This window comes from Tupaia chinensis, unplaced genomic scaffold (assembly GCF_000334495.1).
Source record: "Tupaia chinensis unplaced genomic scaffold, TupChi_1.0 Scaffold000350_1, whole genome shotgun sequence".
Classification (NCBI taxonomy): Eukaryota; Metazoa; Chordata; class Mammalia; order Scandentia; family Tupaiidae; genus Tupaia; species Tupaia belangeri.
In genome coordinates, this window is record NW_006159844.1 from 5,638,413 (window position 1) to 5,655,896 (window position 17,484).

At 40.2% G+C, this 17,484-nt stretch overlaps 2 protein-coding genes across 4 annotated transcripts in view; one reads left to right on the forward strand and one right to left on the reverse strand.

The window, feature by feature from the left end:
* SRP54 (signal recognition particle 54) overlaps positions 1–16,530 on the reverse strand; it is a 54,706-nt gene extending 38,176 nt beyond the window's left edge. Inside the window, exons 1-3 of one of the 3 annotated variants that reach the window (XM_014589295.2) lie at positions 16,287–16,530; positions 7,171–7,305; positions 1,223–1,333 (exon numbers count right to left, since the gene is read on the reverse strand). In XM_014589295.2, the coding sequence (XP_014444781.1) occupies positions 1,223–1,300 (78 nt within the window). In that variant the 5' untranslated portion in view covers positions 1,301–1,333; positions 7,171–7,305; positions 16,287–16,530. Of the gene's footprint in view, positions 1–1,222; positions 1,334–4,781; positions 4,870–7,170; positions 7,306–16,286 lie in introns of those variants that run through there. The other 2 variants (XM_006152376.3, XM_006152377.3) reach the window with 2 other exon arrangements.
* Positions 16,531–16,989: 459 nt separating this feature from the next.
* LOC102498492 (uncharacterized) overlaps positions 16,990–17,484 on the forward strand; it is a 50,481-nt gene continuing 49,986 nt past the window's right edge. Inside the window, exon 1 of the mRNA XM_006152380.2 lies at positions 16,990–17,127. Within this exon, the coding sequence (XP_006152442.1) occupies positions 17,031–17,127 (97 nt within the window). The 5' untranslated portion in view covers positions 16,990–17,030. The remainder of the gene's footprint in view (positions 17,128–17,484) is intronic.

The following is a 17,484-nucleotide window of genomic DNA, read 5'->3' on the forward strand; positions in this document are numbered from 1 at the left end:
AAACAATGGTTTAAGTTTTGTTTTATTTAATAATTACTAGAAAAATCCCTGAAAAGGGAATTTTAGGAAAATAAGATTCTAATCTTGGTTCTTCCAATTCATAACCAAGTTAAACTGTCTGTTTCTGATAAATCAGAGACTGGATTAGGTTAACTGTGATAGTCTCAAACTTACTTAATTCCATTAGCTTATTAAAGCACTGACATCAAACTCTGTATTAGAATTTGCTTCCAAATCTCCAAGTTAGGAAGTACATTTAATCTATCACTTCATCTTTTCCCACAAAATCATTTTGTAATGCAAATGCAATTTTCTCATTTTATACATAGGAATCTAAGATGGACTTGCCAAAATGTATATCCAACAGTGACTAAAATTAGTGAGACTATCTAACCAAGGTCTTTTAACACCAAGTTCAGTACTTTGTCCACTGTTAGTACAAAATGTATAGTATACTTGTAGATTATAATCATCTTTTTTCAATTAACAAACCTCTAAGACAAAATCTTAAAATAAGGAAGCCAGGGAAGAATATTTCAGATATGACCTTACAAGATCTCTGAAAAACTGAAAGGATTTTGAGTAAATGAATCAAAGTAGTCAAGATGAAAACACTAGCCTTTTCATAAGAATGCCAGACAAAAATCAAAGAGAAAAGGTCAGATAAGCACATGCCTAGTCAAGAAGAAAAGAGCAGAATAATGCAGTTTCACATTTATGTCAAGAGAAAAAGCAAAAAAATCTATTTCTAGATTTAAGTCATTTATCAAAAGGTAAAATATTATTTCTACAAGTGCTAAGGTCTTTTTTTCTTTTGAAAGTCTTTGATAAAGTTGAAATAATAGTAAGATACAGTCATGTGCTGCATAAATGACATTTTGGCCAACGACAGACTGCATATGTGACGGTGGTCCCATAGATTATACCAAATAGCCTAAGAGTGTAAGTAGGCTATATCACTTAGGTTTGTAATAAGTACACTCTATGATGCTTGCACAATGATGAAATTGACTAGTGATACATTCCTAAGAACATACTCCAGTCTAAATGCAAACTGCATGACTGTACTTGATTTCTCAAAAAACACTACTTATAATAGTTGGTTTTAGGTTCTCATCTATAGGTATTAACTCTACATCAAAGTAAGTATAAACACAGAAGTTATTAATAGTCTCTAGTGATGACACATGATCATAAATAGTCCACGAAATATTTTACATACCTCTTCATTGATAATGGTGGCATTGCTCAATGAGCGTAATGCTGATGTTATTTTTCTTCCTAGGTCTGCTAGAACCATCTTGAAGGCTTTAAGATATGTTTATGACGAACTCTAGAAAGAATAAAAAATTAAATGTAAACATTTTAAAACCATCCATTTCATTTTTCTAAAAAAAAAAAAATATTTAAGTTCAAATTCAAGTACTCTAGAGTTGGGACCAGCAGTTGGCATAATGGCTATGCCACTGGACTCCCTTGTAGTCTACCTGGTTTGAGTCCCGGACTCAGTGGCTTAAACTTATGTCGGGCACGTGTGCGTGTATGCCCCAAATCCCAAGTGGAGAATGGAGAAGGGATTGTGGCATGGCCATCCCAAAAAAAGGGAGGTGATTTCTCGCTTTCTGTCTGTCTTCCTGGTGAGCACATGCGCCCTATAGCAAAAACCTCTCAAAAAAAAAAAAAAAAAAAAGTTTTCTGGAGTTTAGATACTGTGACTTAAGCTTCTATAGCCTCAACCTGCAACATCCATACAATCCTATTCAAAATAAAACTTGCCAACTGGTTATAATCCCTTATGACTGAATACCTATTGGAATCTTGAATATAAATCAACAAATTTAACAAGTCAAGTAAAAATCCTTTGAGGAAAGAATGACATTACCTCAAATTAAGTAAGTTCTCATTGTGGGACAATACTGAATATGAAAAAGTGAATGATGGGGGACCAGCAGATGACATAATGGATACATCACTGGACTCCCACAAAATCAACTACTGTTTGAGTCCTGGACCCCGTAGCCTAAAACTCACACTAGGCATGTGTGCATGCATACCTAAAATCCCGAGAGAAAAATGGAGGAACAGGGATTGTGGCATGGCCATTCTCCCTATAGGGTGATTTCTCCCTTTCATTCTCTCTGTCTCTCTGGCAAGCACACACACCACATAGCAAAAATCTCTCTCTCAAAAAAAGGAAAAACTGAATGATGGGAGGCCAGTAGGTGGCACAGTGGTTAAGGCACTGGACTCCCACATTGCCAACTGCAGTATGAGTCCCAGTCCTGGCACTTTGAAGATCACACCAGGTACCCAAAATCCCAGGAGGAGAATGGAGGCAAAGGGATTGCGGCTGGTCATTGCTCCTGGGGAGTTATTTCTTACTTTCTCTCTCACTTTCTCTCTGGCAAGTATGCACATGCCCTATAAAAAAAAAAATCTAGAAAAAACAAACAAAAATACCTGAGTGATGGGACCAGCAAATGGTATAGTGGTTAAGGTTCTATGGTCCATCATGGCCAATAGCAGTTCCAATCCCAGACTCAGAGGCTTGAAAATCACACTGGGCGCATGTGCATAAATGCCCAAGTCCTGAGAGGAAAATAGAGAAGGTGGGCATCCACCCTAAGGGATGATTTCTCACTTTCCTTCTCTCTGTCTCTCTCTTGCAAGCACATGTGCCCTAAAGGCAAAAAAAAAATTAAAAAAAAAAAAAAACTTGAATGATGTATTATATATAGTCTTAAATGAAAGGAAAAAAGGGGGGAAATAAATCTCCAAAAATATTGCCTAATTTCCTATATTAAAGGACTTTGCAAACCATTTTGATTCTTGTTCCTAAGCAAAAAAAAGGAAAAAAGGCCCAGCCTGGTGGTGCAATAAGTAAATTGAAGTAACTACAGTGCTAGAAGCCACATGACTGACCATGGGTTCAGATTCCCAGGATGGCCTGAAAACACACTGGGTACGTGTGCGTGCACCCTGAATCCTGAGGAGCTAGAGGACTGGGGAAAGAGCACTGCAGCATAACAAGACCCTGTCAAAGGTTCTTCTCTCTCTCTCTCTCTCTCCCTCTCGTGCGCATATCCTCTATTATAAATAAACAAAGCAAAAATTTTAAAAAGTCTTAATAAGTCACTTAACTTTTCTAAACACCAAGAAATGCAATTGTTAAACCATTAACTATATGACCGGTTCTGTCCTAAATGATTCCACATACATTATTTCATTCTTCTAACCACAAGTGAAGAGGTATAGTATTATTTCTTCCCATTCGAAAGTTACTCTTTAATTTCCAACTCTAAAATAGGAATACCTTAAAAGTCCTTTCCAACTCTAAAATGTAATGGTTATATAGAGTATGTAGATATACCTACTACACGGAAGAATGCAAGGATTCTTGGAAGGTTAACGAGCACACAGGATTTGTAGTTCTGCCCTCTAGATGCTTATATTCAAGCTGGTAAGACAAGGCACTTCAAAGGAACAGCAAAATAAATACTAAGAGAATTCCTCTTGCCTGATCACCTATAAACTGGAATGTCGTTTCTTTTTCCTGTCTTCAACGGAAACATTGGATTTTCTGGGTCTAAAGCCTGCTAGCCTTTGAACTGGAACTATACCATTGGCTTTCCTGGGTTTTCATTTTGCCAACTCATCCTGCAGATCTTAGGACTTGTCAGCTTTCATAACTGCCTGAGCCAATTCCTTATCATAAATATGTCTCGCTCTCTCCATACACACATGAACGCACACACCTTATTTCTTCTGTTTTTTGGAGAAATCTAATACTTGTAAAATAATTGTCCAAAGGTAGCAATAAATAAAAGTTTATGGTTAACTCCCAATGGTTATTTCTATAAAAATTTAAGGAAGAAAATACATTTTAAGTTAAGGTAGAGAAAACAGGTTTTCTTGGAAAGGCTGAATATAAATTTGGTCTTGAAATATGGGTAGAAATCTGGATAGTGGAGAAGAGATGAAAAGAAATTTGAGGAAGGTAAAATGCCTTAAGAAGAAACAGAGACATGGAAAAGCCTGGGACATATTTATGCCTTACATATGCATTGTACTTATACATTACTGAGCATTATTTGGGGGACAGTAAACAAAATGTTTTGCTTAGGACAGAAAACTACATAGTTACAAGGAAATATAGGCTGTAAAGGACTCTGAAAACTAAGTTTAAGGAACATCAATTGTCCAATATAAGTAATAGTTAATTGCTCAAAACAACTGCTTTAGTAACCCTTCCAAACTAGTCTAACTTCATCAACCAAGATTATCCAAACTAGATCCTATCTAGAGTACACAGGAGATTAAAGGAGAAATAAGAAAACAAAATAGCTGACTCATTCACTATAGAAAGAGTAGAGATGTGAGAGAAATCAGAAGAATCACAGGGGCAGGGTGACGGCCCAGCAGTGAAACATGGAGTTCTGCGAAGCAATCCCAAATGGGAAGGCTGCTGGTTCAAGTCTGGAGACCTCCCTGAATATGCTGGGCACATCTGGCTCATGAATATGGATTGCAGCACCAAGACCTTATTAGGGGTTCTCTCTCTCTTTTCTCATGAAAGAAACAACAAACAAGAAAAAAGACAGGAAGGGGAAAAGCACTCAAGGACCTATCATTGGCAAAGACATATCTAAACTTGAACTATAAAGCACTACACTTCCACTGAAGAGAAATCTGGTAATGTAGAAGCTAAAAAAAAAAAAAAAAAAAAAAAATTACAATTAACACTTGATGAAATTAAAAAAAAAAAAAAAAAAGCTCCTTACCTTAAGGTGCTTTTTACAATTACATGGTTACTTAACCTTAAAGAGCAACTACTTTATGAAAACAATCCAGTACTTTTTCTTATCACATTGCCATTACATGGAATAATTATTAATCCATAAGTAAATATACTTCATGTAAGAAGACTTGGATGTTTCAATTCATCTCCTTTACCACTGTATTACCAAGAGTGATATACACCTATTTATGACACCACAATTAATTTTACCAGAGATTATGTCATAAACAGCTGGCCCTTCATTTAAAAAATCTATACAAAGACCAGCCCCCCCAGTCAGTCAGCAGTGTACTCAACTGCAGTGTTGGAAGCCATATGGCCAGTCACAGGTTTGGCTCTCCCTTTTCATAGACATGAAACATGTTTGGTGTTCACAACTGCACCCAAGATCTCGATGAACTCAAGGGCTAGGGGAAGAAGACTGCAATGTGACAACTCAAAGAGCTGTCAGCTGTATAGGAGTCCGATGTCTCAACCACCATGCCACCTGCTGGCCCCACACTCCTGGTTTTAATCATACTGACCTCTTTGCTGTTGCTGTTACACATTCCCACTTTAGGGCCTTAGTACTAGCTAGCATTCTCTTCCCTTGGATGACAACATACTTTCTCCCTTATCTCCTTCAGATCATTGTCCACATGCCATTTCTCATCCTGAATCATTTAAATCACAACTCCCCTTCCTTTTCCTGTTCTATCAATATTATCAGCTAACATATTTATTTACATTACTTGTGGTCTACAATCCCCCTACTGAAATGTAAGCTGCAAAAGGGCAGGGATCGTTGCTTCTTTTGCTACCTCCTATGAGTTTACTGCTTTATTTATTCTCAGTCTTATACAGTAAGTCCTTAATTAAAATGAGTTTTATGAACATATGAAATGATATACTTAAGACCTCTGGGAAAAAGCAAGACTAGATAGCCAAAGTCATAGAAGACTACACACATCTCGTAGAGGGCACTGAAAATAAATCAATGACGATAGTATGACAAATCAAAAGAAAAACAACTTTCTAGGTGATTGATATTGCATATTTAATATTCATTTACCATGGGTGGCAGTAAGAAGTTGGATAAATTTATAAGAGTTTATTTGTGTAGCTTTTTTAAAGTTAGTTCATTCTTGCTTGTAATAACTTTTTAACTTCCAGGATTTTCCTACCATATATTACTAAGATACTTAAAAATTAACCTCAGGTGGTTCTAATATGCACACTAAAATGCAGAACAGTCTTTTAAAATTATTTTATTTATTGGGACCAGCAGATGGCATAATGGTTACATTGCTGGACTTCCACATAGTCGACTTCAGTTTGACTCCAGGACCTGGTGGCTGAAACTCATACCAGAAGTGTGTGCGTGCATGCCCAGAATTCCAAGAGGATAACCTAAGAGGAGAGATTGTGGTGTAGCCATCCTCCCGGGGAGTGATTTCTCTCCCTCTCCCTCTCTCTCTCTAGCAAGTGCATGCACTCTATAGCAAAAAATCTCTTTACAACAAAAACAAAAACAAAACAATTATTTATTATAACTGTTTTTTTTTAACATGCTATAGGGCATGCACACTCACCAGAGAAAGAGTGAGTGAGAATGAGAGAGTGAGAGAGAGAGAGAGAGCAAGAGAGAGAGAGAAAGAAGTCACCAGGTCCAGGACTTGAACTGACGTCGGCCATGTGGGAGTCCAGCACCTTAACCACCACACCACCTGCTGGCCCCAGAACAGATTTTTTAATGTGAATAGCTAACCCTGAATCTCAAATAGGAATAATTTACGATTCAAGCACACTAACTCTAAATTCTTTTGCCTGATTAAAAAAATATAGAGAAATAAATCTACATATGCTAGAATTTTGAAGAATCTCTACTTAGATGGGGCTTTTAGAAAGGTAAGGAATTACTACATGGTATTTCCTATAGTTAGCATCTTTTATCTCATTCCGCCCTCACAACAATTGTATGATATAGCAGGTTAGGGAATGGAACAGCCATTCCCTACCCAACAAAGCAAAATGACTTCTATAGACCTTTGGCTATACAGCCTTAAATCCTGAAATATGAATGATGCTTTTAGTAAAAGTTAGATGTCCACACTAGCAAACTCCTAGGATATTTTGCTGCTATACCATAATAGAGGAAACAGTATTTTGAAAGCAAAAAAGATACACATTCCTCTTTGTGGAGGAGTAATGGCAATATCCAGAAAGAACTGACAAGTTATCACTGCAATCAGTTTGATAAGGACCACTCTTGGCCCAAGTCATAGGTCCTTCTAATAGGAGTCTGAGGAGGAGTTAGATACTGAGTGATGGAAACAGGCTGAAGATTGGGATGCCCTAAATAAGGCAAGCACAGGGCCAATTATCATACTTACCTGCTGCAGTGTGAAGTACTGGAAAGAGCATGGGCTTTGGAGTCTGACAGATAGGAATTCAAATCCCAGCTCTGTTACATACTGGCTGTTACTTTGGGCAAGTTACTTAATCTCTCTGAGCCTCACTTTCCTCACCTGCAAAATGGAGATAATACCATTGTCAAGGTAGTTACCCTGAATGTGAAAAGTAAATGAGACAATAGGTACAAAATTGTCTGTGTGTACCTGGCATATTAACTATTAACTCCCTTTCTTTCTTGAATACCAACCAACACTCTCTATAGTATCTAGAGTGTGAATAAACTGGAAATTTTCTGAACAATCCTACCAATGTGTATATCCCATTATCCAAGAACTACTCCTGTAATCCTTAAAATTTGGTGCCAATTACAAGTACCTGGCTATTTTTCAACAGCAGATTTAGTGTCAAAAGAGTCACCTTCCTCTGTATAATCTGTTATAAATATTCCTACCAGAACCATGCCTGATCTAAAATTTATATGAACAGACTGTAACAATTAGTGATTTCAAATCCTATTACAATGAAATCACAACAAAAAATTCTTCTAAACACCTTTTCGATTACTAACTTTTTGAATCAAAATTCAACTCAAGAACTAAACACAGAGACAGCAGATGGCATGGCAGTTAAGGTAGCTGGATCTCACATGGGAGACTGCCCGGTTTGAGTCCCAGACCTGGCAACTTGAGAAACACATTGGGTGCTGTGTGTGCCCCAAATCCCAGAGAACAAAGGATTGTGGTGTGGTCATCCCCCCTGGGGGTTGCTTTTTCATTTTCCCTCCCTTTCTGTCTGTCTCTGGCAAGTGTACACACCATATAGAAAAAAAAAAAAAAAAAGAAGAAGAAGAAGAAAACTAACTGAATACACAAGTATGTGTATTTTCTTGGAAAAAAAATATTCAACACAGTATAATTTTCTATAAGGTAGTCAAAAGCCTATAACCAGTAATTGCTTTCCTGACTCTAATACTAAAATACATACATATGTATATATTTTAAATTTAGAATGATTTAATTCCATTTGTTATTATTATTATTATCATTATTATTATTTTTGACCAGAGAGAGACAGAGAAAGAAAGGGAAAGTGAGAAAGCTAGCTACCAGGTCTGGGACTCGAACCATAGTTGGTTATATGGGAATCCAACCACCATAACACCTGCCAGCCTTTAAATATACATATTTTAAAATTCTGTGCAGCATATGTATTTACAGTCTTGGACTACAGAAAAGTAAAACTTAATTAAGAAAATGGTCTATTTGTATTTTATTTGATATGGGTGACTAACTTGTAATGTTAGTTATAACTTTTAAATTTAGGATTTTTTTTTTTAAAGAGGTTTTTACTTTAAGGCATGTGTGCTCTCCAGGGAGAGAAAGAAAGATTCAGTGAGAAGGCAAGTGAGAAGTCATCCTCCCAGGGAGGATGGCCCTGCAACAATCCCAAGAATGGAAACATTCTTCTCCGGGATGCTGGTCAGGCACACACATATGCCTGGTGTGATTTTCAAACAATCGGGTCTGGGACTCAAATGGCGGTCGGTCACGTGAGAGTCCAGTGACGAAACACTACAACACCTGCTGGCTCCCAATTTCTTAAAGCTCTTTCTACTTAGTTCCCTAAGGAAATAATTCACTGCTATGATTTATGATTATAGAAGGATACATGTTCAGTGTACAAATTCAAACATAGAAATATTTAAGGTAGACGATATAATTTCCCTAATCCTACCTGCTCCCATCCCCTAGAAATAACCAATAATAATTTGATATATAGTCCTACAGATTTTATTTTCTAGGTATATAATCTATATTAAGTTTTCACAAGAACTATGAGATTTAAGAGGGGAGCAAAAATGAGGAAAATGCTTCTGTAAAATATGCTTGCTAATGCTAAAAACATGCTTAAATGTAAAAGGCAGAAAATAAAATTGTACACATATATTATATAATCCATATTTTGTTAAACAATCTAAAAACAAATAGCAAAATAATAATAGCCATCAGGAAAACCATCAATAAAAGACACACATCCAAACAAAACCTTACACATGAATGGTCCTAGCAGCACTATTTATAATAGCCTAAACGAGGGAACTTATATATCCCTTAACTGCTGTATGGATAAATAAAATGTGGTCCATCCAGGGCTGGTAGGTGGCGTAGTGGTTAAGGCAGTGGATTCCTACATGGCTAACTGGTAGCTTGCTTGCTTTCTCTCTTATCTCTCTCTGGTAAAGCTAAAAAAAATAATAAGCAAATAAAATCATTCTTAAATGAAGTACTGAGCACATACTACAAACTAGATGAATCTTGAAAATATGCTAAATGCAAGAAGCCAATCACAAAAGACCATGCTATGATTCCATTTATACAAAATACTCAGAATAGGCATAGAGATGAAAAGTGAAATAGTGGTTGTTTAGGATTTGGAGTTGGAGTAAAATGGGGAGTGATTGTTAACGGGCATGAGATTTCTCCAAGGGATGATGAAAATGTCCTGAAATTAATTATGGTGATAGTTGCACAACTGTGTAAATACACTTAAAATTTTTCATCATCTCTGGAGATGGTGAGTAACTAGTTAATTTCTAGTTTCTTATTTTTATCTTTCTGTAATTTCCAAATGTTTGGAAAGACTTTTTCTTTTTAAATCACCCCCTCCCCTCGAAGGAACAGCCACACCACAATCCCTTCTCCTCCATTCTCCTCTCAGGATCCTGGATGCGCGTGCACGCATGCATATGCACACACACACACACACCTGATGTGAGCCTCAAACCGCTAGGTCCAGGACCTGAACCACAGTCAACCATGTGGGAGTCCAGTGACATAACCACTATGCCATCTGCTGGTCCCCAGAAAGACTATTTTAAAAATTTTATTTATTATGAGAGAGACAGGCAGAAAGAAAGGGAGAGGGAGACACCCTAAACAGAATCTCCACACCATGATACATCCGAAGCCTCAGCTAGCCAGAATAATGGGCATGTATGTGCACCCTTGGTGTTCATGGAGACCTCAGGTCACAAACCTAGACCTTCCCATACACCCTCTTCATCAAAGACAGTTATATTACTGCTGCTTCACCACAGCTGGACAAGAATATTACAATTTTTTTTCTTTTCTTTTTCTTTGTTTTTTTGCCATGGGGACATGCACTCACCAGAGACAGACAGAGAGAAGGAAAGTGAGAAATCACTCCATAGGGAAATGGCTGTGCTGCTAAACCTTCTCCTCCACTCTCCTCTTGGGATTTTGGACACTAGTGTACATGCATCTGATGTGATTTTCAAGCCACTGGGTCTGGGACTCAAGCCATGGTCGGCCATATGGGAGTCCATCTACTGGCTCCAAGAGTATTAGGGTTTTTGTTGTTGTTGTTGTTGTTGCTGTTTTTTAAGAGAGATTTTTGTTATAGGGTGCATGTACTCTCCAGAGAGACAGAAAGCCAGAAATCACCCCCAAGGAAGGATGGTCATGCTACAATCTCTTCTCCTCCATTTTCCTCTCAGGATTTTGAGTACACATGCACACACTCCTAGCGTGAGTTTCAAGCCTCTGGGTCCAAGACTGAAACTGCGGTTGACTACGTGGGAGTCCAGCCACATAGCCATTATACCATCTGCTGGTCCTAAGAGTACGTTTTAAGGTAAGGGAAAAATTATCTTCCAAAGTGCTCCCTGTATGATTTAGAGTACTGTACTAGTAGAGGTTGAGATGGACTTTCCAATTATATTCATTTATTCATTTATTCATTCATTCATTAAACACCTACTATGTGCTCCAGGAATTGTCCCAACATAAGAAAAGTTCTAACTTCAAATACCAACAAAACTTCTTTATTAACCTGAGAAGATAAATGCATAATACCCCATTGACTCTTCTGCCTTAATTATGCACCAAGGGTTACATAGAGTTATGTCAAGAGGTATCAACCAATTCTCTCTTCAGTAATTGCTTTTTGGGGCCAGCAAGTGACATGGCGATTGAGGCTCTGGACTCTTACATGGCTGACCACAGTTTGAGTCTTAGATCTGGCAGCTTGCTTTCCCTCTCTGTCTCTCTTGTCAAATTAAAAAGTTATAATAAAATTAAATAAATAATTCTTTAAAAATAAATGAAAAAAAACCCCTACTTTTCAAAATTTAAAGCTCATTTTTTATATTACAAATAATATCACAGGGGTCAGCAGGTGGCTTAGTGGTTAAAGGCACTGGATTCCCACATGGCTGACGGCAGTTCGAGTCCCAGACCTGGTGGCTTGCTTTCTTGCTTTTCCTTTCTCACTCTCTCTGATCAAATTGAAAAATAATGACAAATGGCATTAAATAAATAAATAATTCTTTTAAAATCACAGCAACATAGTTTAATAACAAAAAGTATATAAAAAATTCCATTAGCAATAAGGGATAATAAAACATTGAGAATCACTTCTATTAAATACTTCTTTGCTGTTAAGTCAACCATAAGAGAACCCTTATGGGACCAGCAGTTGGCATAATGGCTATGTCACTAGACTCCCATGTAGTCGACCATGGTTGGAGTCCTAGACCCGGTGCCTTAAACTCACGCCAGGAGCATGTGCATATGTGCCCAAGATCCTGAGAGGAGAATGAAGGAGAGGAGATTGTGGTGTGGTCATCGGCCCTAGGGGTGATTTCTCGCTTTCTGTCTCTGTCTTGCTGGTGAACTCACACGCCCTATAGCAAAAATCTATCCCTTCCCCCCCAAAAAAAGAGAACCCTTACATTAAATGTTACCAAAAGAACGGACTGGCTCTGTGGTTAAGGCAACTGGATCCCATATGGCTGACTGCATGGCTTAAATCCTGGACCTGATGGCTTGAGATGCGTGTATGCCCAGGATCCAGAAAGGAGGGAGAGACAAGAGAAGGAACTGCAGCATGACCATTCCCCACAGAGGGGGTAGAGATAGAGGGTGGTGCTTTCTCATCTCTCCCTCTCTGTGTCTCTCTAGTGAGTCCATAAACCCTCCAGTGGGGCAGGGGGGATTACCAAAAGCAAGATTTTTTTTTTTGGAGAGGTTTTTTTTTTTTTTCTGCTATAGGGCGCGTGCGCTCGCCAGACAGACAGAGAGAGACATAGAGACAGAAAGTGAGAAATCACCCCCCGGGGGGATGGTCACGCCGCAATCCCTTCTCCTCCATTCTCCTCTCGGGATCTTGGGCACGCACGCACATGCGCCCGGTGTGAGTTTTAAGCCACCGGGTCCGGGACACGAACCGTGGTCGACTACGTGGGAGTCCAGCGACATAGCCATTACGCTAACTGCTGGTTCCCCCAAAAGCAAGATTAAAACAAAAACCAAAAGAGTTCCTTGGAGGGAACCGGCAGGTGACGTGGTGGTTAAGGGCACTGGATTCCCACATGGCCAACTGCGGTTTGAGTCCTGGACCTGGCGGCTTCTCACTTTACCTCTCTCTCTCACGCTCTGTCCCTCTCTTTAAGTAAATAAAGTTAAACAATTAAAAAAAAAAAAGATTTCCTTGGTAATAGTCTTGAATTTGAAAAGAACACTGACTTAAAAAAAGAAGAGAAAGAACAAGAGGCATATGCTAAAAAGATGGATTTATTTCAATGACATTTAATAATGCCTATCAGCTCAATCTGGATCTTCAGGGATAGTAGAATTAAAAAAGGTGTTCAGACAAGTAGTCTCATCTAAATTCTTTATCAGGAGAGAAAAATAAGATATTTACATTTTGAAAATTTCCACTGGCTATTTTGATGTGCCAGCAGTGTTAATAAGTATTACATTAAGATATATTCTTTGGGTCAGCAGGTGGCTGGATCCCACAGGACCAACTCTACAGTCTGAGTCCCATATCAGGTAGCTTGAAAAACATGCTGCCTTATGTGTGTGCATGCATGTTCAAAATCCCAAGAACAGAATGCAAGAGAAGGGATTATAGAGTCGCCATCTCCCCTTAGGGGTGATTTCTCACTTTTCCTCTCTCTCTCTCTCTAAGGCAAGCACACATGCCTTCAGGCAAAAGCCTGGGGGGAAAAAAAAAAGAAAGAAATACTACTCAAAGGAAACCAGGGCATGAAAAATCTGTGCTATACCTCAAAAATATTGGGCCAGCCCTGTAGCTTAGTGATTAAGGGAGTTGCAAGCTAGGATCACCTAGAAGGCCTAGATTGATTCCAGATACAACCTATAGGTAGAGGATAGTGGTGTATGGCAGTAATCCCAGTGACTTGGGGAGGATGAGGCAGGAGAATCACAAGCTCAAGGCTGGCCAAAGCAGTATGTCAAGATGATGTCTAAAAATGAGCAGGGTGTGATGGCTAAAGAGTAGGGTGTTATGGCAGGTGACTGTAGTCCCAGCTAGAAGGCTGAGGAAGGAAGAGTAAGATCGTATGTTTAAAATAAGTAAATAAATAAATCATTAGAGACATTGTGGTAAATCCGCCTGACAAGAAAAAACTGATGAGCAGGGAAACTACATTCACTAGCCATACTCCAAAAATCTACGAGGTAAAATGGGATCTTTAACTAGGGAAATACAAGGCAAAATGGACAGGGCTAGGGAACCAGTAATTAGCGTAATGGCTATGTCGCTGGACTCCCATGTAGTCGACTGCGGTTCGCGTCCTGGACCCGGTGGCTTAAAACTCACGTCGGGCGTGTGAGCGTGCGTGCCCAAGATCCCGAGAGGAAAATGGAGGAGAAGGGATTGCGGCATGACCATCCCCCCTGGGGGGTGATTTCTCACCTTCTGTCTCTGTGTCTCTGTCTGTCTGGCGAGTGCACGCGCCTTATAGCGAAAACCTCTCCAATAAAAAAAAAAAATGGAGAGGGTTAGATGGCAGCACAGCAATGACACAACTGGACCCAAAAGGAAAAGATCCTGGGTAAACTCCATGACTAGTGGTGAATCACAGCAAGACGACACTGTTGGGAATGCCTGTCTATCTCTCTCTCTCTCTCTTGCTGGGGAAAAAATAACTTGAAAGAAAAAAAAAGGTGGTAGCAAAATGGAGAAATGAGATAGAATCAAGGGCTAACCCATAAAGTAGACTCTACAAGACTGAATGACAAAATAGTCATGGAGAGTAAAGGAGAAACAGGCAAAGGTGATTCTAGGGGTCAGGCCATTCCACTGCTCTGCCAGGCAATCCCTCATGGGAAAGTTCCAGGTTCAAATCTGGAGACACCCCCACCCCCATTGAGTATGCTAGGCATACTTCTCCATGATTTAGAACTGGCTAAAGGGTGGCACTGGATCATGACATCAAAACCCAGTTGGGGTACCAACAAGTGGTATGATGGTTAAGGCACCAGACTTCCATATGGCTGACTGTGGTTCAATTCCTTAACCTGGCAGCTTGCTTTCTCACTTTTTTTCTCTTGCTTTCTCACTTTTTCTCTCTCACTAGTGAATTTAAGATAATAAATAAAATTAAATATATAAATCTTTAAAAAAATATTTTGGGTACTCTTTTCTCTTTACTCATGGAGGAGATAAACAAGCTTAAGAAAAAAAATAATAACTTCAATGTCTCTAGCCTGAATAATCAGTTGACTAATGAGGAAGGGAGATGCTGCAATCTCTTCTCCTCTATTCTGTGATTTTGGACAGATACGTACACCTGCCCAGCATGATTTTCAAGCTGCCAGGTCTGGGATTCAAACCGCAGTCAGCCATGTGGGAGTCCAACACCTTAACCACCATGCCACCTACTGGCCCAAGAACGGCTGTTTTTATATATTTCTGTATGTATACGTCACAGTGCAAAAGGGAAAAAGAGAAAGTGGAAATAGCACATTTGCTTTCAGACCTACCAAGTTTGCAGAAAGGACAGAACCATCCCTCATATAAGAAAGAGGCTAAAGAAAAAGGTCTGGCTATGGTAGGCACATAAGGATGACACCACGGAAGCCACAGATGTAAATAAGAATTCTCAAGGACAGTCTGCTGTGGATCACTTTTATTACAGCAATGTCTGAGGACCAACCAAAAGGAGAGTAAACCAACCAAAGGGTTAGAACCTTTTACTAATTCCCTGTCCAACCCCAAAGATAAGTAGAAGAAAATCAACTTTAAAAAGAACTACCATTTATTATCTTGCTACAAACTAGCGACAGGTCCAGCATTTCCAGACAGATGGAGTTAGAGGGGTAATCCGTTTAGAAAGAAGACCTGAAGATGCTTTTGCTTCTATTTTAAGTTAGAAAATACTAATTGAGACTATCAGAAAATTAAGGCAAAGAAGTTTGAGGGAAGTATTTCCCTTTCCTTTGGTACCACTGTTGTTATGTTTTAGGCACAGTACCAAACATGATACCTAATCTCCTTTCAATCTCATAATAAACAGGCTAGATTGGAATACCAATTTGCTCGGAGTCCCAATCTCCGAAGTAGTACATTAACTCATCTGTGTTCAAAAAGCGTTCAATGGCCCTTTATGCCTAGCTAGTGCTTCTCATTATTCATCTTGATATAATGTATATCTATGTTACTCTCACTGAACTGGTAGCTAGCTTCTTGGATAGCAGGATTGTGTCATTAGTCCCCCACAGCTGAGAGAGAGTAAATATTTTTGTTTAATTAAGCATATGAAAGAACTAAGTGATGCTCACATCAAAGAAAGTCAACAGGGGGGAGAGGATGGCGAGCAGTGTTAAACAGTGCAGAGAGTCATCGTTGTACCTTGTATCATAATTGGCACTGAACTAATATTCCTTATTTATTGAACACGTACTACCTGCAGAAAGTATGTTAACCACTACGAACACATGGAAAAATAAACCCAGGACACGTCAAAAGCTTTTTGGAAAAGTAGTCTTCCCTCAATTCTTGCTCGGGAAAGGAAAGGCGAGAGGCCTGCAACTGTACATCTTATTTCGCTTGGGTAAATCTCAAGACAACTTAAAAGGGTCACAGCACATCTCTTAATAAAACTTCTGACGGAAGACACAGGAAGGGCTAGAGCACACCAATCTCAGTGACGACGACCGGTGGCCAGCGAACGAACTCCTCCGGAGTCCCTCGGCCCTGAACAGGATTGGGGCTGCCCTAGCTGCACCCCCGTAGTCTGGGGCGGGAAAAAGCAAACACTTACCGCAAAGGCACCGCTAACGCCGTGGCCCTAAAGGGCCGGGGATTCCTTCGCCAGGCCCCCGGGCGGTGGAAGTAAAGCCAGGAAAGCTGGGAGCAGACAGACAGGTACGACCCCCACAACCCGACTTCCCGAACTGCACAAACTAGGGTCCCAGCTCCCAGCAGCGCGACGCCAACTCCCACCAGCTGGAAGACCGACGACTACCACCGAACCTTCTGCCCAATGAGGAAACGTCACCACTCGCGTAGCCCAGCCTTTCAGGAAGAAGATGCATTTCCGCTTCCGGGGCACGCCGCAGCTCTTCTCCGCCTCTCCCCCCATTTCCCCGCACGTTCTCTCGCCAGTTTTAGGTGTTTCTGTGCTTCGTCTGGCTTTCGCCTGTAGTTTTCTAACGCGGAAAAACTGCGGCAGCAAAGTTCGTGGTAAAATAGGAGGCTCTCTAGCGATGGTATCTCGGGAAATAGCATTATCATTCCAAGACAATTAAATGCCTACAAAATGTCAGGCCTCGAGGAAACACTTTAAGAAAAAAATTGACTTAACACTGCTAGCTAAGAGTAGAGCGACAGGAGATGGGATAGGATTTAAAGTAGGGATGCCCGATCCCCGGTAAGAACGGCGTAAGGGGCGGGGCTTAGGGCTTTCGCAGTTCAGAGGGGCGGGTTCCACAGAGGGTAGGATCTGTCGTCCGGCTGGTCTGTGCGCTTGCGCAGTGCGAAACAGCCCTGCGCTGCTTGCTGCATTATGGAATTTCGTTCTGCGCAGCGAGCAATATTGCAGCTGCTGGGTACCGTGGCTCCGGCAGACCTCCCGGCGCTGCTCCAATGGATGCGAACTACCAGTAAGCTACCAGAGCCATAGACAGGCTATTGGGACAAGGATAATCTGTGGGCTGACCTTGGGGACTTAGGTGTGGTGAGGCCAAAAGCCTTACAAGGGATCGCTGTGCTGGTTCTGTGCTGTGCTATGGGGTAGGTTGACCAGGGCACACCTCAGACCTTAGGCCACTCGGAGTGCTTTTTGAAATAGGGTACAGAAAGATCTGGTTCGGGACCAGCAGTTAGCGTAATGGCTGTGTCGCTGGATTCCCACATAGTTGCCCGCGGTTCTAGTCCCGGAACCGGTGGCTTAAAACTCTCGCCAGGCGCGTGTGCGTGCGTGCCCAAGATCCCGAGAGGAGAATGGAGGAAAAGGGATT